This window comes from Macrotis lagotis, chromosome 5 (genome assembly GCF_037893015.1).
Source record: "Macrotis lagotis isolate mMagLag1 chromosome 5, bilby.v1.9.chrom.fasta, whole genome shotgun sequence".
Classification (NCBI taxonomy): domain Eukaryota; kingdom Metazoa; phylum Chordata; class Mammalia; order Peramelemorphia; family Peramelidae; genus Macrotis; species Macrotis lagotis.
In genome coordinates, this window is record NC_133662.1 from 147,681,987 (window position 1) to 147,707,444 (window position 25,458).

The 25,458-nt window shown below is 36.8% G+C and overlaps 1 protein-coding gene across 3 annotated transcripts in view; it reads right to left on the reverse strand.

Moving 5' to 3' along the window:
• Positions 1 to 15,806, reverse strand: part of IL20RA (interleukin 20 receptor subunit alpha) — a 72,240-nt gene extending 56,434 nt beyond the window's left edge. Inside the window, exons 1-2 of one of the 3 annotated variants that reach the window (XM_074187674.1) lie at positions 15,498 to 15,806; positions 13,619 to 14,431 (exon numbers count right to left, since the gene is read on the reverse strand). In XM_074187674.1, the coding sequence (XP_074043775.1) occupies positions 13,619 to 13,730 (112 nt within the window). In that variant the 5' untranslated portion in view covers positions 13,731 to 14,431; positions 15,498 to 15,806. Of the gene's footprint in view, positions 1 to 13,618; positions 14,487 to 15,497 lie in introns of those variants that run through there. The other 2 variants (XM_074187675.1, XM_074187676.1) reach the window with 2 other exon arrangements.
• Positions 15,807 to 25,458: the final 9,652 nt, after the last annotated feature.

A 25,458-nucleotide genomic window follows, 5' to 3' on the forward strand; every position in this document is an offset into this window, starting at 1 on the left:
TTTTCCTATTTAATGAAAACACATCTATCTCTTATTCTTCTTTAATTCTCCTCCCTTTCACATATTTTTCAACATTATCAAGATAAAAAAAGACTTAAGCCTAAGACAAGTCCTTGTTTTTTATCTCTTGAACTCTTATGTTTTCTGGGAAGCCTTTTCTGGTTTATCACTGGAGCCTTGGCAAGGATGCAGAGTGAATGGCATTTTATCCACTATCATTTTTCTTTCCCCACTTTTGGCTGCATGTTTCAGTCTTATCTATTGGGGAAAAATGGCTATGTATCTAGCCCAGATATGTAAAAATTGTACCGTATAGTGGAACTAGAAATGGACTTGAATTGGATTTGGGTTCTGTTACTTAAAAGCTATGTAACTTTATAAAAAAAAATTTCTGAGCTTCAGGTTCTTCAACTACAAAATGGGACTAAGAATATTTTCATTCTGTCTCATAAAGATGTCATTAAGAACAAATCAGAGTTTAGGGGTGGCTAGGTGGCACAGTGCACGGAGCACCAGCCCTAGAGTCAGGAGTACCTGAGTTCAAATCCAGCCTCAGACACTTACTAATAATCTAGCTGTGTGGCCTTGGGCAAGCCACTTAACCCCATTGCCTTGCAAAAACCTAAAAAGAACAAATCAAAGTTTATTTAGATCACTAGACAACTTTGAGTTGTTATTAGTTATTCAATAGGTGAAATATAAAGTAAGGTTTTTCATTTAATCATAGATTTAAGTTAAAAGTAACATTAGATTTCATCTGTTCCAACCTTTTCATTTTATAACTGAGGAAATCTATAAAATGAAATTTTTTATGAAGATTAAGTAATATCCATTTCATGATGCTCAGTGATCTAAAATACATTCATCTGGCAAAAATGATATGTGAAGGATTCACAGAGGAACTCTAAATGAAAAACCAACACCCCAAACCAATACCATTCTCATTAAATAGTATTTATCAATGAGTCACATTTTTTAAACTTTAGTTTTATAGCTTTTCATAGTAAAAATTTCATAGAGCTTCAGAGTTGTTAGTGGGTCTCTAGTCCAACCCATACCTAAACAAGCATCCCTTGTTTAGGTCTCATTTGCTTGAGAACCTCCAATGCAGAAGAAGCACATGACACAACCCATTCCATATTGGATTGCTCTCATTATTTATTTATTTATTTTTTTGCAAGGCAGTGAGGTAAATAACTTGCCCAAGGTCACACAGCTAGGTAATTATTAAGTGTCTGAGGTCGGATTTGAACTCAGGTTCTCCTGACTCCAGGGCCAGAGCTCTATCCACTGTGCCACATAACTGCCCTGATTATTCTCATTTTTTTAAGGAAGCTTTTTTTCTTATATTAAGACTCCATTTAAATCATTACAATTTCTCATTGCTCCTAATTCTTTCCTCTGGGACCAAACAGAACAAGTAAAACCTGCCTCCCCAAATACTTGAAGGCAGTCATCATAGTCTCCCCTAAGACTTCCCTTCCCAGACTGAATAGGCCAGAGTTCATTAATCTTGTTTTGTGTCATGGATCCCTTTGACAGTCTATTGAAGTCTATGAGCTTCATCTTAGATTGATGTTTTTAAATGCATAAACTAAAATATGGAGAGTTACAAAAGAAACTAAGCATATTGAAACTTAGTTATCAAAATACATTTCTTTAAAATCTCACAGACTTTAATGTAAGAATTTCTGCTTTGAGTAATTTATCAATTTCTTACTAAAATATGGCACCTGGAACAATATGGCCCTCAGCACAATATTCACATGTGGCTTCACTAGGGTAGAATACAATGGGAACATCATCTTATTCTTCTTGGAAGTCATATTTGGCTTAAAACAGTCTTAGATCACCTATTCATCTTGTGTTATACCAAAAGCTTTGGATTTTGGGGGCACAGTGAAGTATAGTCAGGCTTACTTTATTTTTTATTTGTGAATTTTTTTAATCTACATGTAATACTTTACAATTAGTACTACTGAATTTCATCCTAACCAGTTTAACACAATGCTCTAGCTTTTTCAAAATCTTTTGGAATCCTGTCATCCAATGTAAAAACTGTCCCTCCCAATTTTGTGTCATCTGTAAGTGCTATTGATAAGTAGGTCATCTGTGCCAGGGATATAAATGTTAAAAGTAGCATAAGAACAAGTGCAGAGCCCTGGGGCACTAGAAACCTCTTTCTAAGCTGAGAAACTAATGACTAATCTTCAAGTCTGGAAATTCAATGAATCCTGTCCATTCTGCATTCATGTAATGTAATGATGTCTAGCCTATATGTCTCCATCTTTTTACAAAATGGTAGGAGGAGACACTTAACCTAGATTTCTAGAAAACAGTTGATAAACTATATCTATAGCACTCCCTGATCGACCAGTTTAACAACCATGACCCCCGAAAAAGAGGGGGAGGGGGGATTATCCTAGTTTGAATGATTTTTTTTGACTCTGTAATCATTGGTGCTTCTTCTAGATATTCACTAACAATCCCTTTAACAATTCATTTTGAAATTCTTCCAGAAATTATAGCCAAACTATGGTTTACAGTTTAACTTCTTTCTTTCTTTCTTTCTTTCTTTCTTTCTTTCTTTCTTTCTTTCATTTCTTTCTTTCTTTCTTTCCTTCCTTCCTTCCTTCCTTCCTTCCTTCCTTCCTTCCTTCCTTCCTTCCTTCCTTCCTTCCTTCCTTCCTTCCTTTCTTTCTTTCTTTCTTTCTTTCTTTCTTTCTTTCTTTCTTTCTTTCTTTCTTTCTTTCTCTTTCTTCCTTCCTTCCTTCCTCCCTCCCTCCTTCCTTCTTTCTTTCTTTTCCTTTTTAAAATCTATGTTCTAAACCAGTATACCCCTCCAATCTTCATTGTCTTTCCAAGAACATGATAGTGATTTAGCAGTCACATCTATCAGTTCTTGCAGTTCTCTAAGTTGTGATTTAGTTGGATCAATTTCCTTGAATTCAGTAGCAGTTCTATGTGCCATACGAATTCCAGAAAAGTAGAAGTCATAGTTCTGTTATTGCAAAATTCAGACTTTGCTGACTTAGTTTTATGCATCATAGGATCATTGAATTATGAATTTAGAGGTAGAAGAGATCTCAGAAGTTACCTAGTTAAAGACTTTTATTTTTCAGGTAAAGAAACTGAGATTCAAGTAGGTTAGATCATTTGTCCAAGGTCCTACAGGTAGAAAGTTTCAGAGTTGGAAATTTTAGAAGGCTTAATATTGTGGGTCTTAACCCTGTGTTTTTTTTTTTAATTCTCCTAAATCTGAATGAAAACTCCTGCCTTTATCTTTATTTTTCCCTAAATTTGGTGTATGTTTGTTTTAAGCTAATTGGCATTACTTTAGACTCACTTTTATACTGCAACCCTAACATAAAGCTACTGAATATCTGCTATTAAGATATAAGTTTATCTCATGGGAAAGCAAGATTAAAAAAAATCTGAGCAATTTTTTAGACAACTTTAGCCAAAGGGAAAGGCAGCAGTAGTCCCAACAGGAATCAATAACAACCCAACAATAAATCACACAGTAGCAATCAGAGATCTAATTTCAGACTCTGTGAGCCAAAAAGATATGGAGACTTGGAAAAAATTCAGAGAATTATAAAATATATTAAGAAGTGACAACTATATCTTAAAGAAGTTTAGAATTCACAAGTACAAAAATATTTTTTGTATTGGCAAAGAATTGGAAATTGAGGGAATGCCCATCAATTGAAGAATGACTGATTAAGTTATGGTATATGTGAATATGATGGAGTACTATTATTCTGTAAAAAATCATGAGCAACTGGACTTTAGAAAAGTCTAGAAAAACTTGAATGAACTGATACTGAGTGAAATGAGTAAAACCAGGAGAACATTATATACATTAATGGCAACATTCTGAGATGGACCAACAACTATGAGGGACACAGCTCCTCTCAATATTTCAGTGATCAAAGACAACCCTGAAACATCTATTATGGAAAATCACATCCATATACAGAAAAAAACCTTGAAAAACAAAGCACTAAACAGTTTAAATGCATAGCAAAGCATACTATCTTCACTTTTAAATTTTTTATGTTTTTCTTTCTTTCTCATGTTTTCCTCTTAGTTCTAATTCTTCTTTAACAACATAACTAATATGGAAATATGATAAACATGATTGTACATGTATAACTTTTACCAGATAGTTTGTTCCACGGGGAATGGAGAGGATAGAGAAAAATATGGAACTCATAAACTTGCAAATGGATGAATATTGAAAACTACCTTTGCATCTAATTGAAAAAATAAAATTAAAAAAAACATTGTTTAGATTATTTAGAAAATAGAAATTTCTAGAATTGTTCCCATTGTCCTACTGAAAGAACATAATAAGAATGGACACAAATCTATGTTCAAATAAAGGGTGACTCAAAGGTTTCTAAGACATCTTCATCATAGCTACCTGGGACCTTTTGATTTATCCCAAGCATGAAGAATTATTATGAGAAAAGTAAAGAAGAGACGGTTTGTTTGTTTTACTTTCCCCAGAGCTGTCTGGTATAGAGAACAAATGTAAACTCTGAATAAGGAGGGAAGTTTCTAAAGAAAAGCAGTTCAAATCTTGACTTTGACATTTACCAGTTGTTTGGTTATAACCTCTTATTTCAGCATTGTAGAGAATTCTCCCTAAAATTATAGTCTTAGAGATTTATCTGGGGCATTGAATGATAAAATGGCTTTGCTTAGAGTCTGCCAATATATCGGTCAGAGATGGATCTTAAAAAAGGATTTGTAAGAGGGCAGGGAGGTGCTGGTGGTGGTGGTGGTAGTGGTGAAGTGGATAAAGTATTAGCCTTGGAGTTAGGAATCCCAGAGTTCAAATCCAGCCTTAGACATTTACTAACTGTGTGACCTTGGGCAAGATTGCTTTCAAAATCAAGAAACAAAGGATATACATACATACATACATACATACATATATATGCTATTAAGGCTATTAAAAATACATAGCTCTTTCTTTCTAATTCTCAGAATAGTTCTTTACCCTCTATTCTATCTCTGTGACTGGGTGAATCACTTAAACTCTGTCTCTTAAATTATAAAATGGTATTTTTCAGTCTGCCTCATATTGCTGCTGGAAAGAAATTTTTTAAAAGTTTTGTGATAGTTGTTATTACTCTATGAGAACCAAACAAGAGGAACTGGACTAAAAGGGAATCCAAAGGAAAATTGTAGTAGTCTCAAAAATAATCATTTTTTGAGGGATTGAACCATAGACCCGGCTGCTAAAGATGACTAGAGAGTATTCATGTATTTGAAGAGTTCTTTTACAATAGATGCATGTCTTTGTGATTTGTGACCTGGGTCACATGAATGACTAGATCACTCATTTATTATTGCTGTTCAGTTGTTTCAGTTGTATTTGCCTCTTTGTGACACTATTTTGGAGTTTGCAGGGCAAAGACCACAATGTTTTGTCATTTCCTTCTCCAACTCATTTTACAGATGAAAAAACTGAGGCAAACATCAGTAAATGACTTGCCCAGGTTCACACAGTTAGTAAGTGTCTGAGGCTGGATTTGAACTCAGATTTTCCTGACTATATGAGTTCTGGAAAATTTTCCTTATGTGTGTGTGTGACCAAAAATTCAGGAAATGGGTTTACTTTTTGTTCTGATATTTGGGTACAAACAAGTTGCATGTTATTACTCTAAATACTGGTAGAAGGTATCTAAGATATTCTGATAATAGAAACAGAATTAATTATGTAAAGGACAGAGAATTAATTGGGTTCTGATGTTATGGCAGATTCTAGAGCACTTAAAACACAACCTAGGTTGTCAGAAGGATAACCAATGGACATGTACATAGAAAGAGAATTCTTGATAAGAAATATTCCCATCTGTGAAAGTTAACTTTACATCTTAATATAAGTATAGCTTATGACATAAAAACTAGGTGGTGCAGGGAATAGACTGCCAGGCCTGGAGTCAGGAAAACTCATTTTCATGAGTTCAAAACTAACTTCATACACTTAATAGCTATGTGGCTGTTTGCCTAAGTTGTCTCATCTATAAAATGAACTGGAAAAAAAATGGCAAACCATGGCAATAATTTTGTCAAGAAAACCCCAAATTGAATTCAGGGAAGCTTGGAAGGATTTGCATGAACCGATGCTGAGCAAGATGAGCAGAACCAGAAGAACACTGAACACCCTATCAGCAACATGGAGGTGGTGATCAACCTTAATGGGATTGCTCATTCCATCGGTGCAACAATCAGGGACAATATGGTGCTTTCTGTGGTGGAAAATACCATCTGTATCCAGAGAAAGAATTGTGGAGTTGGAAAAAAGACCAGAGACTATTACCTTTAATTTTTTTTAAAAAATTATCTTTTATGTAATTTTTCTATCTCTTATGCTTTATTTTTCTTCCTTAAGGATATGATTTCTCTCTCTCATTACATTCAATTTAGATCAATGTATACCATGGAAACAAGGTAAAGACTAACAGACTGCCTTTTGTGGGGGGTTGAGCATCCTCTTCAATACTGGATTTATCTTCTTTCATCTTTCTAACCCTACCCCAACCACCAATCCAACCCAGCATTTAGGCTTGGAGGAGAGGGAGACACATTCTAAGTCCTTCACTGTCACTTCTAGACCTATCCTCAGTCAATATCATTTTTCAACCTTTGTTTGGATCTTCTTTGAGATTCATTTATTTACATCTTTGTTGCAGTTAACCATCACATTATTCTCTCTCCTTTCTCAAGTTCTATATGTGGTCCACAGCTTTCTGTTTCACTCAGAATTGCCCGCATAGGGGCAGCTAGCTGGTGCAGTGGATAGAGCAGCAACCCTGGAGTCAGGAGTACCTGAGTTCAAACCAGACCTCAGACATTTAATAATTACCTAGCTGTGTGGCCTTTGGCAAGACACTTAACCCCATTGCCTTGCAAAAAAAAAAAAAGAATTGCCCTCATAGATGGAGATGTCAATTTTTGGCTCTGATGCCCCCTCAAACACTGGAGCCTTCTATTTCATCAATTTTCTCAATTTTCATAAACACACTTTTACTCTTTTTTAGCCACAGACAGTATCATTTCCTTTACAAATCATCATGTATAAAAGTTTGACTCATCTTCTAGAATTCTGAAATTCTAATCTTAAACCTTAGATCTTAGCCTTAGCCCATACATTTCTCCCTCTGGCTTTCTACTCCTAAACCTATTCTATTTTAAAATGTTTTCTTTTTCATTATGAGCCTAACAATCATCAAAATTTCTCTCTTCCAAGAATAAGAAAAAGAATTATATAAAAAATTGAACTTATATTATCTTTTTTTTTTTGTTTTCTGGGTTTTTGCAAGGCAGTGGGGTTAAGTGACTTGTCCAAGGTCATACAACTAAATAGTTTTAAGTGTCTTAGGCTGGATTAGAACTCAGGTCCTCCTGACTCTAGGGCCTGTGTTCTATCCATTGTATCACCTAGCTTTCCCCTATATAGTCTTTTTAAAGAAATAAATATGTGTCACAGTGGATTGAGCATTGATCCTAGAATTGGGAGGACCTAAGTTCAAATCTGACCTCAGACACCTAACTGTGTGACCTTGGGCAAGTCACTTAACCCCATTGCCTTGAAACCTCCCCCAAAAAGAAATATTTATCTGTATATATGTATATGTGTATGTATGTGTATATTTCAGTCTCACAGACTAGCTTCTGAGAAAGTTGCTTAAACCTTTTGTTTGTCTCAGTTTTATCATCTATAAAACTGACATAATAATTGTGCCTACTTCTCATAGTTGTAAGGATAAAATACATTAATATTTGTGAAACACAGAATGTTTGGCCAAAATTAAGAGTTACATAAATATGAGCCATTGTGTATATATATATATATATATATATATATATATATATATATGTTGGATATAATATATATTATATATATAGAGAGAAAAGATTTAATAAGGTAGCAAAACTACCTAATTTGTGTTATCTTGCTTTAAATTTTCCTTTTCTGCAAGCAAGAGAAACATTTATTTATGCTTTTTGGAGGTATCACTACTTACTAACTTTGTAGAAACCCTTTGTAATAGCTCTGTACCGTCAATCAAAATAAATCAATGAAGTCAGGTAAGGGTGTGGGAAGGGGGTTGCAGAAAGAAAAGCTAAGATAACAGAAAAAGAGGAATAAGATATGGACTTAATAATCTCTCCACAATCTCTCTATACAAATTTTTAAAATATATCAGACTGAGTTCTAATCTGGGAAATTAAAGGTGAGGGGAAATCCCCCAAACCCTGAGTAATTTTTCCAGCACAGGTCAGCAAATGAAACAGAAAACAAGATTTGTGCAGATAGAGGAATGGTCTCATGAAGCTTTCTAGCCCTGGTTAGAGGTACCACGTCAAGATCTCAGATACAACAAAGAAGGAATAGATGCCAATTGGCAACTGTGGCTTACTACTTAGTTCTGGGTCATATACCTAGAGCTGCCTAAGGAATGAATCTGAGCCTTGGAGTGGTGCCTATTAAGTTCAGAAGGAAGTAGCAGCGCAAGCTCCTGACCCTAAGAATGGAGCAATGTTTCAGTCTAATATGAAGCCTTCAGGGAAATAACCAAAGACGGCAACAAAAACAAACTTCCATTTCTGGTACTCTGAAGCAACAGAATTTTCCAGATGATTGAAGGTGTCTTTGTCCGGCAGCAATTTACTGTAACTCCAACTGGGACATGCCCATTCAAGTATTAGTCAGACCCAAGAACAAGTCAGGAATTTACAGAGCTCAGACCAGAGCAGCAATTGAACTTTGCTCTGGATCAGATCAGACTTCTTTGGGAACATAGAAAGTTTCTAGGTCTACAACCTAAAATATTGCTGAGACCCTAAATTAACATAGTATTTAGTATCCCAGAGCATCCCTTCTCTAATTTTCAACCTCTATCTCTCTCCCTCTAGCTTCTTTCTTGAGGTCTACAAATATCTAAATTGACCATATCTCTTCCAACTTTAAGTGTCTTCCTTTGGCTCTGCTGTCCTCTCAAGTTATAGTCTGTTCTATTCCCTTCACTTCATAACCAAACTTCTAGAAGAAGCTGTCTCCCCTTATTGCCTCCATTTTCTCATATTGCAGTTACTTAAAATTTTCCATTCAGGTTTTTCCAGTCACTTTATTTGACTGAAACAGCTCTCTCCAAAATTACCAAAAATCTCTTGATTTTATTAGTCAATAACCATTCTTTTTATTCTATTCTATTCTAAGCATTTCTGCTAAGGACTGAGGATACAGAGAAGCAAAAATTGTACCTGCCTCAAATATCTCACACTCTAATAGGGAATTCAACATACAAATAACTATCCATATGTAAGGAATGTAATTTCAGAGAGAAGATATTAGTGGAGAGAGAGAGAGAGAGAGAGAGAGAGAGATCAGGAAATAGCTTTCTCAGTCTTCATCCTTTTTTTCCCAATTCTGGTAGCATTTGATACTTTTCACTTCCTTCTCTTCATTTTCTGACCCTACTGTTTCCTGGCTTTTCTCCTACTAGTGTGACCATTCTTTCTAAGTAACCTTTGTTGGCTCATAGTCCATGATTTATCTCCTTTTATAGGTGTTCTTCAATTATCTGTCCTGTGTCTTTATCTCTTTCCGTACAATGTGGTTCAGTTTCTCAAGATTCAATGATTGTTTCTAAGTAAATGATTGCTAAATCTACCTAATCATCCCTTTTGTCCTCATCTTCAATCTTGCATATTAGATACCTGCTTGAAACCACTACCATGAGTATCTCAAACTCAATATGTCCAAATGGAAGTGATGTCTTTTCTCCCAACTTTATCCATCTCCCAAGCTTTGCTATTTCTATTGTGATTGCCACCGATGATGATGATGTTTGTCCCTCGTTCTCAAACGCATCAGGGGGATCAGACATGGGGATATTGTGCAAAGTTACCAGTCTCACTTTCATCTCCGGAGCTATCTGTCTGCAGTGGCCAGATTATGGCCTTGGACAATTGGAGATGGCCTTGGATGCGAGGCAATCAGGGTTAAGCAATTGTTCAAAGTTGCTCAGCTGTTAAGTGTCTGAGGTCACATTTGAACTCAGATCCTCCTGACTTCAAGACTGTCAGATGGCCTGATCTTCCATTCACCTGGTTTCTCAACCCTGGAATCATCTCTGACTCTTAAGTCTCCCTTATTTTACACTTGCACTGCATTCAATCAGGTGTCACATCTCACTCACTGATCTACCTCTAAAAACATCTCTTTTATCCATTCCCTTGGCTTTACTAGTTCAGACTCTCAACACTTAGATTATTGTAGCATCTTCCAATCTTGTCTCCCTGACTTGTCTTTCTCCTCTTTAGTCAATCCTCCACATCGCTGCCCAATTGATATTCTTAATGCTCAGGTCTGACCATAAAAGAATTTTCAATGGTTGCCTATTATATTAAAGATAAAATAGGAAATATTTGGCATTTGAAGAAAGGAAGGAAATAGACATTTATTAAGCTCCTAGTTTGTACTCAATATTGTGCTAATTATCTCATTTGATCCTCAAAACAACCTTAGGAAGTAGACGTTATATTTATTCCCATTTCATAGTTGAGGAAACAAGAAGAGAGAAAAGTATATTGCTCAAGCTCACATGGCTAGCTAGTGTCTGGAGCCCGATTTGAGCTCAAATCTTCCTTAATTCCATGCTGAGCTCTCTATCCATTGTGTCACCTAGATGCCTCCATTATGTCCTTCACAATCAATTTTCAACCTATATTTATATACTGTTTTCACATTAATCTATCTCATGCACTCTATGTTCCAATCAAATTTATTTACTTAAAATGTACAGACTGTATACAATATTCTATCTTCTATAATCATGTTTTTGTATAAGCTGACCTATTCTTACTTCTATTTCTTGGTACAAGAGGATCATAAAGACTAGAGAAAAGAAATGAACCTCAGACTGATGCAAGTCCTTTTTTTTACAGATTGGGAAACTGAGACAAGGTGAAATGACTTACCTAAAGTCACACAGATCATAATTATCTGAATTTAGGTCTTTTGTCTAAAGGATTAATGCTTTTTCCATTGTTCCCATGGTGCCTCCTACTAAACCCAACTTCCTCCAGGGTTCAGTCCCCATATATATATATATATATATATATATATATATATATATATATATATATACATACACACACACACATATATATTTATAGTCCATATATATTTATATTTATTATCCATTTATATATTTATATATGATGATCATAATATCATTAATTTTAAATTGAAAGGAACCTTAGAGATCATCTAATATAACCCCTTCATTTTGCATATGGTGAATTGAGGAACAAAGAAATTAAGTAATTATTTTAGGATCACACAGCTAGTAAGTGATTAATTTAAACCCAGGTCTCCTGAATCCAAGTCAGTAATAACTGGCTACCATACCATTGAGATCAGCTAGGTGGTACAGTGGATAAAGCACTGGAATTAGTAAGACATCTTCCTGAGTTCAAATCCAGTCTCAGACATTTACTAGGTGTGATCCTGGGCAAGTCACTTTACCCTGATTGCCTTAATTTTGTCATCTATAAAATGAATTTGAAAAGGATATGGCAAACCACTCAATATTTTTGCCAAGAAAACCTCAAATATGTTCATGAAGAGTTTGTCATGGCTGAAAACAACAGCTATACCTTTATCTCTGTACATATTTTCCCCTGGTTGAATATAACTGCTAGATTTAAATTTTTTATCTTTACTTTTCTATGTCCAGTGACAAGCACATCATAGACATTTAATACATTTATGGCTAACTGCCTGTCTAACTGAATTGAATCAAGATATGGATTTTAGTCCTTACTGGACCACCAACTAATATCCTGCCTTCAGCAAGTTAATTCTGAGTCTCAATTTAATCATTTTCAAAAAAGGAAATAATTACCTTCACTGTTCACTTCTTAGTATTATTCTGAATATTGAATCAGATAATGTATACACTTTGGAAACTATGAGGTATTATATGTGAGGAATTATATCAATGAGTTTTCTCACCTGTTTGTTTCTCCTAAACTGGAGTGAAGAAAGAACCCAGTAATTTTTTTAAAGTGTTGGTTAACTTGGTTCCAGTTAATGGAAACTTTACTGTATTTTTACATATACTTGCTATTATCACAACTTTTTTTTTTTTTAACAAAATCATGATGTTAGGAAATATAATCTTGCCTGTATCTACTCTGCCTGGAAACTGATGTTTTTGAGTTATTGAGTCATAATTTACTGTCATTCAACTAATACTCAGAATAATTTGAAAGTTGTTTTACTTCTCAAACCTGAGAATAATCTTCTTGAAAGTAACTACAAAGGAAAAAATGATGCACCTAGAAAGGACAATCTTATTTTAGATATTTCTTTTCTTTCTTCTTTTACTAATTAAACAAAAAAAGAGTGAGATAGTCAATATGTCAATATTTTACATTGGCACACTAACTATTCTAATTGTTAACCTATATAAATGTTTAAACTAGTTGGCAGAACTTTGAAAGAGATCAAGATTCATATTATGATAAAAAGAGACTGAAGGGAAAGAACTAGAGAGAACCTACAGTGGATTAAGAGGGAATCTACAGTGGATTAAGCTTTCTGGACCTGAATTCAGGATCAATTGAATTGGAAACTTGCCTATCTCATCGAGTACATCTTGAGCAGATCCATTAACCTATCAAGTCTCCCTTTCCTCATCTGTAAAATGGAGGCAACGATAATCCTGGTGAGAAAGGATCTAATTAGGATAAAGTCTTGTAATTTCCGATTTGTTATGTAATAAGTCAGTTTTTCTTACATGAGGCTGGAAGACCTGGATTGAAATTCTGGTCATGCCGCAGAATATGACCTTATGAAAGTGATTTCCCTTCTTCCCAGCATCAGTAAATTGTACAGGGGTTAGCTATGTAATTTCACCACTTTTCTAGCTCTAAGCCTCTCATCCTACAATTAGAATATCCAGTTCCTGTGGTAGAAAAAACAGTGCCATTCGAGAAATTTAGCTAAGTTGCCTTGTAACCACGGTAAGAGGAAAGGTAAGTAGGGGTTTCTCCCCCCCATCCTAAGTATTAGGACTACCCCCTGCCCTTGCCTCCTTCTACAGTAAGGTAAGAAGGGTGGGAAGTGAGCAGCGTCCCTGGAAGACCCTGAAGTGGGCGCTCCGCACTCCTGCCTGCCCACTTCTGGGCCAGGGCTAGTATCCCATTCTGAAAGGGAAACCCAGGAGGAAGGGGGGGGGGGGGGAAGGAGGGGGGAGGGAGGAGCAGGAGGAGGAGGAGGAGGACCAGGACCAGGACCGGGACCGGGACCGGGACCGGGACCAGGACCAGGACTGGGACCAGGACCAGGAGGAGAGGGCGGCGAATTGGACACATGGGATTCCGGTCCGGGGCCGGACCACCTGGAGTGCCCTCCTTGCAGTCCCGGGACTGAGCACCAGTTGCATCCCCCTCCCACCGGTTTAGAGGATAGGGACAAGCGGGCTGGGGAAGGGGCGCGCGGCCAGGCTGCGTGGCAGACGGGCAGATCCACAGGCAGACATATGCGCAGACAGACACACAGACACAGACACACACACCTACTTACTTGACAGCACCGGCGGCGGAAAGTGAAGCAGGAGCCGCGCCAGCAAGGGCAGGTACCAGGACGCCCAGAGCCCTCCAGCTGCTGTCCCTCTGCGGGGCCGGAGGGTCCGCATTGGGCAGGGGCGGAAGGTCACATCTCCGGCTTAGCCAGGTCCCATCCCAGACTGGCAAGGTCCCTGTCCCCCGGCGCCCGCCGAGCCCGGCCAGGACCCTGCCCTCCCGGGAGGGGCGGGAGCTGCCCAGCTCCACTCCTCTGGGCTCGGCTCTGCTCTGCTCCGCCGGCTCACACCTCCCGCGCGTGGCCAGGTAGGGAGGGGCACCTGCCCCTGCTCCGTGGCAGCGCGGCCAGGAGAGAAGGGGCTCAGCCTAGGGAGGAAGGGAGGCCCCGAGGGGAAGGGAAGTGTTCGCTGGCCCCACCCACTCCCAGCACCCAGGGCCAGCATTGGGGGGTAATCCCAGAGGAGTCCCAGGAGACAGAGCCATCCCAGGAGGGACCCAGGAGGGACCCCGGAGGATGCCAGCAGCCCCTGCAGCCAGCACCGGGGCGAATCTCTGCGCTGCTTATCTTAAAATCACCCATCAAACAACCTTCTGGTGTAAGCTCCTGGAGATCAAGTTCTGTTTCATTTATTTGTGTGTTTATTGATCTTTAATTCGCCTTGCCTTGCACTGAGTAGGCACTCAACAAAATCTCGTTGAACGTCGATCTCTTTCTAGGTTGAGAGAAAAAGTTATGTCTCAGGTGAGTTCTTCCTTCCACGACCAAGCATTTCACATTTGTCAGCTTGAGTTTTCCTAGTCTTTTGTTTCAATCCTGTTGATTTAAATAAATTGAAAAAGTAAATAAATAAAACAAATAGATTTAAATTTCAATAAATAATCTAGTCTTTTTTTTTTAATCCGGTTTGGAGACCGGACGATAGATTATGTCGTTGTTCAGCTGCGTCTGACTGTTGGCAACTTGTGAACACACTACAGCACAGTCCGTGGGATTTTCTTGGCAAAGGTACTGAAATGGTTTGCCATTTCCTTCTCCAGTGGAATAAGATAAACACAGCTTTTGAGTGGCTGAAGGCCAAATTTGAATTCAGGTCTTCCTGACCTCAGACCAGTACTCTAACCACTGAATCTCCTTGCTACCTTCCTAGCTGCCTCATAAATCACAGGGGCAAAGCTTTAAAGCTGAAGGCACTTTCAGGGTCACCAAGTCCACCTTCTAATTTTACAGATGAGGAAACCAAGGCATGAGAGATTGAGTGCTCAAGGTTACACTTACCAGGTTAAGTTCATGAAGCAGAATGGTACATGGCCTCTAATCATAGGGATCGTGAGGCTGACTGTAAAACTGTATTTTCAGGATTTAGCTCACAAACCCATGAAAGAGAGGACATGATTCTCACAACAATCCACTTGGATATGAGTAATATTTTCTAATTAAAGTATCTACAGCTCAGGAATTTTCTGCTAGGTCATTACTGGGGTAAAATCCTTAGATTCCCACAGAGAAATATGCACATTACTATGACAAGATTTTCCCAATCTTTGTAACAGCTAACTCTTCCAAGAAAGGATCTGTGCCCACTTAGCGGGGAATTTATAAAGCAGATTCTCGAATACAGGTTCCTTTTAAAAGGCTTCTGACTTCCTTCCAGCATTGAAATTTTGTGATTTTGTGACTCTATATCCCAAAAGAGACCAACGGGGGCAGCCATTTTTTGCTACCATAATATTAACAATAATAAATTAATTTACATATTACTTTACTATTTACAATTTCCTTTCCTTAGCTCCCTGATCTAGTAAGTCATACAAATGTTATTATCCTAATTGTACAGATGAGGAAATTAAAGCCGAGAGTTTCAGTTGCCACCCATGCTCACCTGATGTTTGCAAGTGTCAGAGCTGGTGCTGGACCTCATACCTCTTGTTTCTAAATCCGGTAACCTTCCCATTGTGCTGCTATAATCCAGGATGCCTTTCCCTTTACAGATGGAAGAAAGTTTTGGATGGGGCAGATAAACTTTGACTGATGCACAGTATCCTTTTTCAGTCTAGTGTATATTCTGCCTCCCCTACTTTTTTTTTTCTCAAGCTTCTTCAGTTTATAGGGAGATAGCACCATCATGATTTATCTAAGCAGGAGGATTACTATGTCTGTATGGAATACATATGCTTTGTGTACTAATCCTGGAATATGATCTATGTTTAACATGTTTAATTACCATAAAGAACTTCCTGATAAGTTTTCTTTGCTTTCTACCAGTGACCCAGACCTGCCTTCTTGAATGTTTTTCTACTCCTGCTTGTTCCCCACCTCTTCTAGGTAAAGGACACTCCCTTAATTTTCCTCCCCTGGTCTAATCCTCCCCAAGTAATTTAAACCCTAGGTTCTCTTCCTCAAAGAGATTGTTCAAAAATGACTCACCCCCCCTCCAAATTGATATTTTGCTCTGTCTCAGTGAAAACTCTGACCCTCCTTCCCACAATATAGCACTTTAATTTAGTTACTGTGGTTCCTGCTATGAGGATTTGTGGGTTAGCTGACAAAAATAACAAAGGAAACTGAAAGTACTTGATTTTTGTTTAATAGTTAGCTTGAGTTCCAAGGAGTATGAGTACAATCATCACCCCCAAAATAGCATTATACCCCCTTTCCAATTTCTTATTTAATTAAATAATAATTACATATATATATTTCTACACAAAAATTTGCAGAAATGTAGAATTGGTGTAATTGCCAAACAGTAACTTAAAAATAAATTTATTTTTAATAGTTTGATGTCAGAGCGGCTAGGTTGCACAGTGGACAGAGCACCGACCCTGGAGTCAGGAGTACCTGGGTTAAAATCTGGTCTCAAACACTTAATAATTATCTAGCTGTGGGGCCTTGGGCAAGCCACTTAACCCCATTTGCCTTGCCAAAAAAAAAGAAAACCCTTAAAAAATAGTTCGATGTCATCATAGATGTGGTATAGATGGTAATCTATCCATACCTTCTCATTTGATTCAACACACAGAGAACTTGCTGCCATCCCATTTTAACAGGTCTAACTTTTAGCTAAATATTTAGCTAAATAAATAAAACTGTTAGCTAAAATATTCCTTTTGCAGTGTCTACTCATTGCTCTCAATTCTGGTCACTAGGGCTATACATTTAATTTAATTTAATTCCTCTTCTAGGTGACAAAAATTAAAATACCTGAAGATGAACAATAATGATAATAGCTAACATTTATATGATGTTTTAAGGTTTGCAAAGCATTTACTAATAATTTATGTCTTATCTTCTTTAGGTTAATTTGTCTGATTCTGGGCTTAAATATAGTCTTCTGAGGACTCCGTTCTTTGAGCTGGTTCTCCCTGAGGTTACCGTTCCTTTTTGGAACCTTCCAAGCAGCCAGATAAATGAGTAGCAGTGTCTGTCATTATTATCTCTGTTTCTTTTTTCAATTAGGATTTGGAAAGATTGAGTGGCCTTGTATCAAGGTAGGCCCATTAAGGTCCAGGAAAGGTAATCTAATTCTGGATTTTATTATAAAAACAGTGGGAAGCCTGTGAAATTTTGTGAGTAGATCAGGATAGCATAGTCAGTCTTATTCCATGAGGTAGTTATTTTTTCATCTCTTTCAAGGATGGATTAGAGAAGGGAGAACCTGGAAGCAGAGAGATAAATTAGAAAGTTTTCATAAACCAATGCAGTCCCTGAAAAGAGTTGCAAAAATGAAACTCTCTTATCTGCAGGCATGGGGCAGGATGCAGTTATAGGGGTAGAATATTTTACATACTGTCATATTATATTTAGTTGATATACTGGTTTTGTTAAACAGCTTTTTTCTCTCTCCCTTTTATATTCATTGTACAAAGTATGATATTCTGGATAGAGTATGAGGAAGGGATATATTCAGAAAAGAAAGAAATTTTAAAAACCAGTAATTTTTTTGAAAGACAGTTATTTTTGTTTAATTTTTTTCAACTAAAAATTTGTTTTCTTTCCCTCTCATCTCTCCCCTCTCCCATCCACTGGATAAAAAGAAAGAAAGGAAAAAAACCCTTTTAACAAATATGCCAAGCTTCAGTCTGTGATTACTTTCATCGTCCACTTCCTTCTGTGCTGTGGAAGAAAAAATATGGAGAAAATCACCAGGATAATGGGGTCCAGTACTACTATTTGTATTGTAGTTGTCTTGTGTTATATTATAGTTGTGTTGTGCATTTTTATTGTGGCAAGGCAATCCTTTTATACTTCTTTAATTAACTCACTAACCAACTCACCAGGCAACTAGACGGCACAGTGGATAGAATACTCGCTTTGGAGTCAAGAGAACTTTCCCTGTTGTTATCTCTGGCATTTTCCCCACCTTGATGTAGTCTCTCATCATCTAAATTATAAATTTTTTAGTTGGTCTTCCTGCCTCAAGTCTCTCTCTATCCCAATTCATCCTCCACTCAGCTGTCAAACTAATCATCCTCAAAAGGGTGAAGTATCACTCCCCCCCCAATATTTGTCATTTTCCTTTTTTTAACCAAATTTGACAATCTGCTGAGTGTGAAATGGAATCTTGGAGTTATTTTAATGTCTTTCTCTAATTTTAGGTGGTTTGGGGATTTCTTCCCTTAACTATCTGCTCATAACTTTTGATCATTTATTATTGATCTAAATCTACAAATTTAAATCAGATATATATATATATAAGTATGCATATTATATATATGTATATATATGTTATATATGTGCATTATATATGTACATATTATATATATATGTATATATATATATATCTTGAAGTGTAGCAATGCTACAAAGATTTTTTCCCCCTATAGTATCTGTTTCCTCAAAGATGATTAGTATAGCATTCCAGGCAAATTCAATAAGGACCTGAATTAGGATAGTAGCAGTTTAAGTGGAGAGTAGGAACAGGATATCAAATTAGCTATTCTAAATAATAGGGAAGAATAAAATATAACCTGGAGGCTACAATTCAGAATCTGTGTAGACATAACTAGTGACTTTTTTTTAAGCATATAACATGTTCAATTTTGGTGAGGTGGCAGAGGGAAAGGGGGAGATTGACTGGCTTGTGCCCTATCTTATTCAGTATCCTATCACTTCCTTTTTTTCCTGAAAAATCAAAATTTAATTGGTACTCAGCTTATTAATATATCATATATAGGATAGGCTTTTAAAATCAGACAATGATTTGGATTTTCTTTCAAGTCTATAAATTGTCGAGACAACTCCGTTTATCTTGCAAGTGAACCTCCATTCATCCAAGAACTGCCCTGGGTAGAATTCCTCCTTCCTCCAAAAAGAGGTAATTTCTTAGAATCTTTAAGACCTTACCCTCTAGTGAGGACTTCCTTCTCTGAGATCAATAGAGTAACTTCCAGACTTAAAGAAAAATGAAAAAATCAAGCAAACCACCAAAATTAATTGATCCCTTCATTTATGAGGGAAGTTGAAACAACTACTAAGGTGGACCTTGGCTTTGTGAAGGATTCTGCATGAAGAGCAGAGGAAAGGGTGAAGTGTTGGAGGTAAGGGTGGAAGAAGCAATACTAGAATACCTTGGTCAAACTGACTTAAGTTATAAAATATTAGAGGTGGATGGGACCTTAGAAATTATTTGATCCAAGCAACAGACATTTATTGTGGGGAAAAGATAGTCCCCATATGAGTGACTGAAGTCTTGAATCACAAAGACTAGAATTTTTGCCTTCTCACACTAGTCAATCTTCACCATTGGGACACTTGTCTATATTTACCATTGAGAGAAAATATTTACAGATCAGGACTCAAGTGGCATAATAACCCTCCTAGTGCTAATGGGAACAGGAGATGGACAACTCTATGCTCTATTGTGGTGAATTTACTAAAGGCATCAGTAGAGAATATAACAACCCATCCTTGGAGAACAGAACTTTAGAGAAAGACCTTCAAAAAAAAGAAGACAACATAGTAGGATTATGAAGGTAGTAAAGGAACAGTTATGAATTTTCACTGGCAGAATACCTTGGAATTTCACTGCGGTTTCTTTAGAAAGCACAAAGGAGAGAAAACTGGAACAGTCAACTGGAAGCTCCTGGGCTGCCATGCCAACAAGCAGTGATCCACTATGAGAGTCAGATGTGCTGGGTTGTGAGCTGAGGTAACCCATGCCTCTATCTTTGCTAACTGGGACTAACACAAGAGAGCTGAGGCCAGACCGTTGATGGGGCTGATGGAGGAGAACATGGCCTCAGTATGTGGCATTGCAATCAGAATGGAGTAGAAGCAAAGTTAGAGCGAGAATTAGACCCTTGCATGCAGAATACCATCAGCAACTTTGAAGCCTGTTGGAATGGTGACCTAGAGTGGGAAAAACAGCTTCTGATTTCCTGGTTTAAATTCTCAGTTTCAGGACCAGGGTCTTGTATATAGAGAGCCTTTTCTCAAATACTCTAAAAGAACTAGAAGGGTAGATGAGAGGGGTGCTGGGGGAAGGATTTCTGCAGAGAGCTCCGGATAGGGATAATTTAAGCTTTTTTTCCTTTTATTTTTTGCTATGCCTGTTAAACTAAGTGACTGAAGTTTGTTAGTAGACTGTGTTCTGTGAGTATGAATTATCCTTTCACAGAATATGAATTGGAGGGAGACCACAACTTTTTTTCCTTTTTCGGTGTCCTGAATATGACCAGGTTCTCTCTGACACTGTGCTTTTCCTTACAGTGTTCCTGGAATTTCTTCTTCCCTCTCTGTCTGAGAGAACCTAAAATCTTTATTTCTTTCAAGATTCAGTTTAAGCATCACCTTTTTAGTAACTTTCTCGATCCACCTAATGGCTTATGCCCTTTCCCCCAGTCTTGTCCCTCCCTGAGTACCTTGTATTTATTATGCATTTATTCTTTATAAACTTATTTATATGGAATGAGCTCCCCTCTGTGGTGAGGGGGGGTACATGTAGCAAGATGTCAAGGGACTGGGTATATAAATGAGATGACCCTTGGGACCAGTCCCTGGTGTGATTTCTGATGCTGCCAGCAGTCCAGTTTCCAAAGATAAATTGGGACTTAGATAACATTATTTGAAGATTTGTCTGAAAATCTGCACCTGTGGACTATTTGAATAAAACATAAGATTTTCTGCTCTAAAATAAGTAAAAGCAGCACTCTACTAGCTCAGTTGTCTCATGTCCCAAATCTAAGAAAGACAAAGTGGCAGTGTGAGAGGAAATGTCCCTGCAAAACTTGGTGTGTCTGAGAAACCACCAAATACACCCAAAATCGTTACGAAAAAGACCTGAAGACTTAACAGTATGATTTCCTAAGGAGGAAAAATACCTGAAGAATCATGACTATCTTATATTTTGATGAGGTACAAGAGGAGATGCAGAACAAGGCAGAAGTTCAAGGAGAGTCTATAAGAATACTCCAAACAACCCAAATCATTGATCTGGCAGGTTTATTGCTCTGTGCTCACCTGTATATTTCAGACCATAGATGACATGATAAATTAAAGAGACTCATATTAATCAATCATGCTTTTTGGCCTTGAATTTTAAGAATGCTGACTCCCACACCCTCTGTTCCCCACTTGCCAATAATAAAATCCAAGTTCCACCCAACTCCTGAAGTTTGTTTACAACAAAATCAAGTGCTTCTGAAGAACAGGATTCAACAAGATAAAGATATGGTTGAGACCTGTATGTGCTGGGGGAAAATAAGTTGTAAATGTTAATTTAAAAATTAGGAAGAAATTAATCTTTGTTAATATTTAATGTATGGATCAACATTTTAGAAGTACAAGAGTAGAAAATACATCAGACCAAATTCTGATCAAGAAATCCAAGACATAGGGGCAGCTAGGTGGTATAATGGATAGAGTACTAGCCCTGGAGTCAGGAGTTCAAATCCAGTTTAGACATTTAATACTTATTGACTGTGTGCTCTTGGGCAAGTCATTTAACCCCTTTACCTTGCAAAAAACAGGAAAAAAAGAAGTCTAATAAGGTAGCAGCAGCCTCATTAAACTTAAAATGAAGCACATTCAACTACATTACTATTTACTATTTTAGTGAGAGCAAAAGGGAATTTATCTCATTAATAAATTAAACAGATTATTTCATCTTGATCTCATCCTTTTAATTTTTCTATATGTTTTATTTTATACACATATATGTATATACATATATATAATAGTACAGTGAGTGACCAATGTGTATAATTTATAAATTTGTACATATTGGAGAGTTAATGCTTAAAGCTTTTTTTTTTTTTAAATTGACATCCAGGCTAGTACTAAAAAAGTTTGTAGACCACTATCCCAGAGCATTTCAAACACTACTTAATTGGTTTCCTGCCTTTAATGTCTTTCCTCTCTATTCCAGCCTTCTCAAGAGTTGACAAAGTAACCACTCCTCCACCTCTAATGTCCCCTTATTGCCTCTAGAATAAAATACAAAAATCCATAGTCTGGCATTTAAATCCCTTTACAACCTGACTCTTATCTACCTTTCTAGTCTTTTTATTAATCTTTTATTTTAATCTTTTTATTATTATTAATCTTTTTATATTATTATTAATATTTTATTAAACTTCCATGCATTCTCCATTCTAGTCAAATTTGTCTACCATTATGAGTGTGTGAAATTACATTTTCTGTCTCTACATGTTACCTTCCAGATTCAGAAAGCACTTCCCATCCCCTCACTGACATCTCTTTGATTTCCTTCAAATCAGCTTTTGTTCTCCATGAGACCCATCTTGATCAATTTTTAGCATTCTTTCCCCCTTGAAATTTCTTTGTATATATTTGTCTTGTATTCCTGTAGAATTAAAATTCTTGAGGGTAGGGGATGTTTCACTTTTGTCTTTCGCAATACAAGCTTTGAATCACTTAACCTTAATTCTCACTTGGAGTCCCCAAATTTCAGCTATTTATGTCCTTTCCAAATTAGATTCTCTATGAAGTGGTAGGCAGTTTTTTCTCTCTGTTACTGCCATTCATAAGGTCTCAGTAGTGCTTTTTCCCAACAATTATCAATTGGGAATGTCAATCTCAGTTAGATTTTAGAAACTTCTATTTATTGTGGTGGTATAGTAAGAAAAGCTTCCTTCCCAAAATTCTGTGACATAGTTTCCTACTAGTAAATACAGAATCCTGGGGAAAATGGGCTTTAGCTTTGAGAGCAAATATAGCAGAAGTAACTCAGCTTTGGAAATCCAGAAGCCTTCCCCCCCCCCCCTTTGAGGCTACATTAGGAGTTTCCCACACTGCCCCCAACCATTGCTGTCTCAGAAGATGATGTCAGGTTGCTGATGGAAATATGGGAAGTCCAAAATTCTCTGGACTTACAGAAACTAGCAAGGTTCTCCTTCAACTGTGGAGTTAGGGTAGAGAGATGAAAAAGAGACCAAGACTGAAACCAAAGTATTCTCCTTCCTGACAAAGTACCTTTTTTATCTGAGGTTTTAATGGGAATTTTCTCTTATTTGCCATTTGTATTGAACTGAATCGCTGCCAAATGTTCACAAAAATGAGTCCTCCATTTTACAAATGGCTCATATACCATAACTAAGTTTTTTCAAACAATATAAACTCCTCTTATCAATGACACTTCAGTTCATCTAAGAACTTTACTAGTTTGTTGTTTTATTTGTGCCTGACATTTTGTGACCCCATTTGGAGTTTTCTTGGTAAAAATACTAGTGTTTTGCCATTTCCTTCTCCAGTTCATTTTACAGGAGAAGAAACTAAGGCAAAAGGGGCTAAGCAACTTGTTTGGGTCAGACAGTAAGCATCTGAGGCCAGATTTAAACTCTTGAAGATGAATCTCTTGATTTCTATCCTCTTCACTACCTAGCTGCTCCTCATTTGAGGACATATTCTAATTTATTTAAAGTTTCTGGACTTTTCCCAGAAGACTGTGTTTAAAAGCCCTCAGCAAAGGATCTTTGACTGTCTCCTTGCTTTTCTCAGAGGAATGGCATCATTTTGCCTTCTTGACTCTTCTAATTAGCTCTGGGGCACAACTGCAGTTCTCTGCATCCTACCTTGGTTAACTCAAAATCTTCACCCTGTTTTCTCCTTTCATGACCAAAGCACCAGCAAATATTTAAATTCATGGAATCCCTACACTTCTCTGGAGCTGGGACTTCAGGAAAGAATTACTCTTGGTAACTCCACCTATCACTCAGTCCTTAAAATTCCTACCCACTGAGCCCACTCCTTCCCCACCCTGTCACTAGTGCTTTACATTGACTCTGTTTCCCTTTTGCCCTGATCCCATTGAACCATGCAGTTCCCCTGTGTTTGTAACTTTGTTTATGCTTGAAACTTCTTTTAATCCTTAAAGTGGGACAGGTTCTTTTTCCCTTATTTTTAAAAAAGAGGGAAATAACTTGAAACTGAAAAAAACATTTGAAAATACATTTGAACCAAAGAGAAGAATTAACCCAAATTAAATACAAAGAACATATGAAAGAAGATGCTACCTATATCTAAAGAAAGAGCTAATAAATATAAATATGTATAAAATGGTTTTACATAGATAACCATATTTGTATCTAATGTAATCATCTCTAGAGTCAGGGGAGGGAAAAAAGGGAGAAAAAGAAAGCTACCTGCTAACTTTATTATAATATGTATTATACATGTTATATATTATATGTATAATAATTTTATTATATATATCAAATTACTATATATATATAATAGATTTGCAGTTTCATGTACAATCATCTTTTTTTCTATTCTACTATGCTAAGGAAATGCTGGTTTTCTTTTCTAAGTTCAGAATAAAATAAAAAATAAAAAAACCCAAAGATTTCCCACTATTTACTCATAGTTAGTGTATGAAAGTCTCTCCTGTGGATAAGGTTAAGACCTGTGATTCACTGATACAGGGAACTCCCTAGGTGAGAAAATTTCCCTCAACCAATGTGAATTGGCATACAATTTATGAACTCTAAGAATTGCCTAGAGCACTGAAAATTAAAGTAACTTTCCTTTGTTGTAGCAAATACCAGAGACAGGATTTGAATCTAGCTCTTCTTAATTAAGTAGCACTTTCTCTATTGTTCCATACTGCCTATGTCCTTTTATACATATTGATTTTACTTTTCCATTTGGTGACCTCTGCAATTATCCTCAACTTCCTAAGAAGAGAAGATCCAAATTGGATTGATTTTAAGGAGAAAATATACATTGACCATGTAATTCAATGGGGTTTTTATTTTACAGGATCATAGCAAGAAAGACTTCCTCATTTGCCTTCATCCTGTGGCACTGAGATCCCCACTCATATACCTTAGTGATAACAGCTCCTGTTTTTCATAACAACTTAAGTATACCAAAATTAGAACTATTATATTATAGTGTACTGTTCCAGATTAGTTGGTTTTATAGCTTAAGGAATACATTCATGCCAAATTTTGGCATGTATTATGATGAAAGATATTATTAATCTGTTTACAGAATGGATACAATAATGCAAAAGAAAACCACTCTAAAAGATTTGGGAATGTAATAATATTGATAATTAGCATTTATATAACACTTAAAGATATTGATAATTAGAATTTATATAACACTTAAAAATTTAGGAATGTAATCATATTGATAATTATCATTTATATAACACTTAAAGACCTTAGTTATCTATCTTAAAAATCATCTAGCCCAAGTGTCTTATTTGAATGTAGGGAACCAGAGACCCAGAGAAGTTAAGATAAGTACCTTGTCCAAGATACTCAGAAAAAGTATATTCTGGAGTCGGGATCCATAGCTAGCATTCTTCCTGTGACATCCTAGACTGAACTCTAGAATTTTGCTCAATTCAAAGACCTGATGGGGCAGTTTGCCTC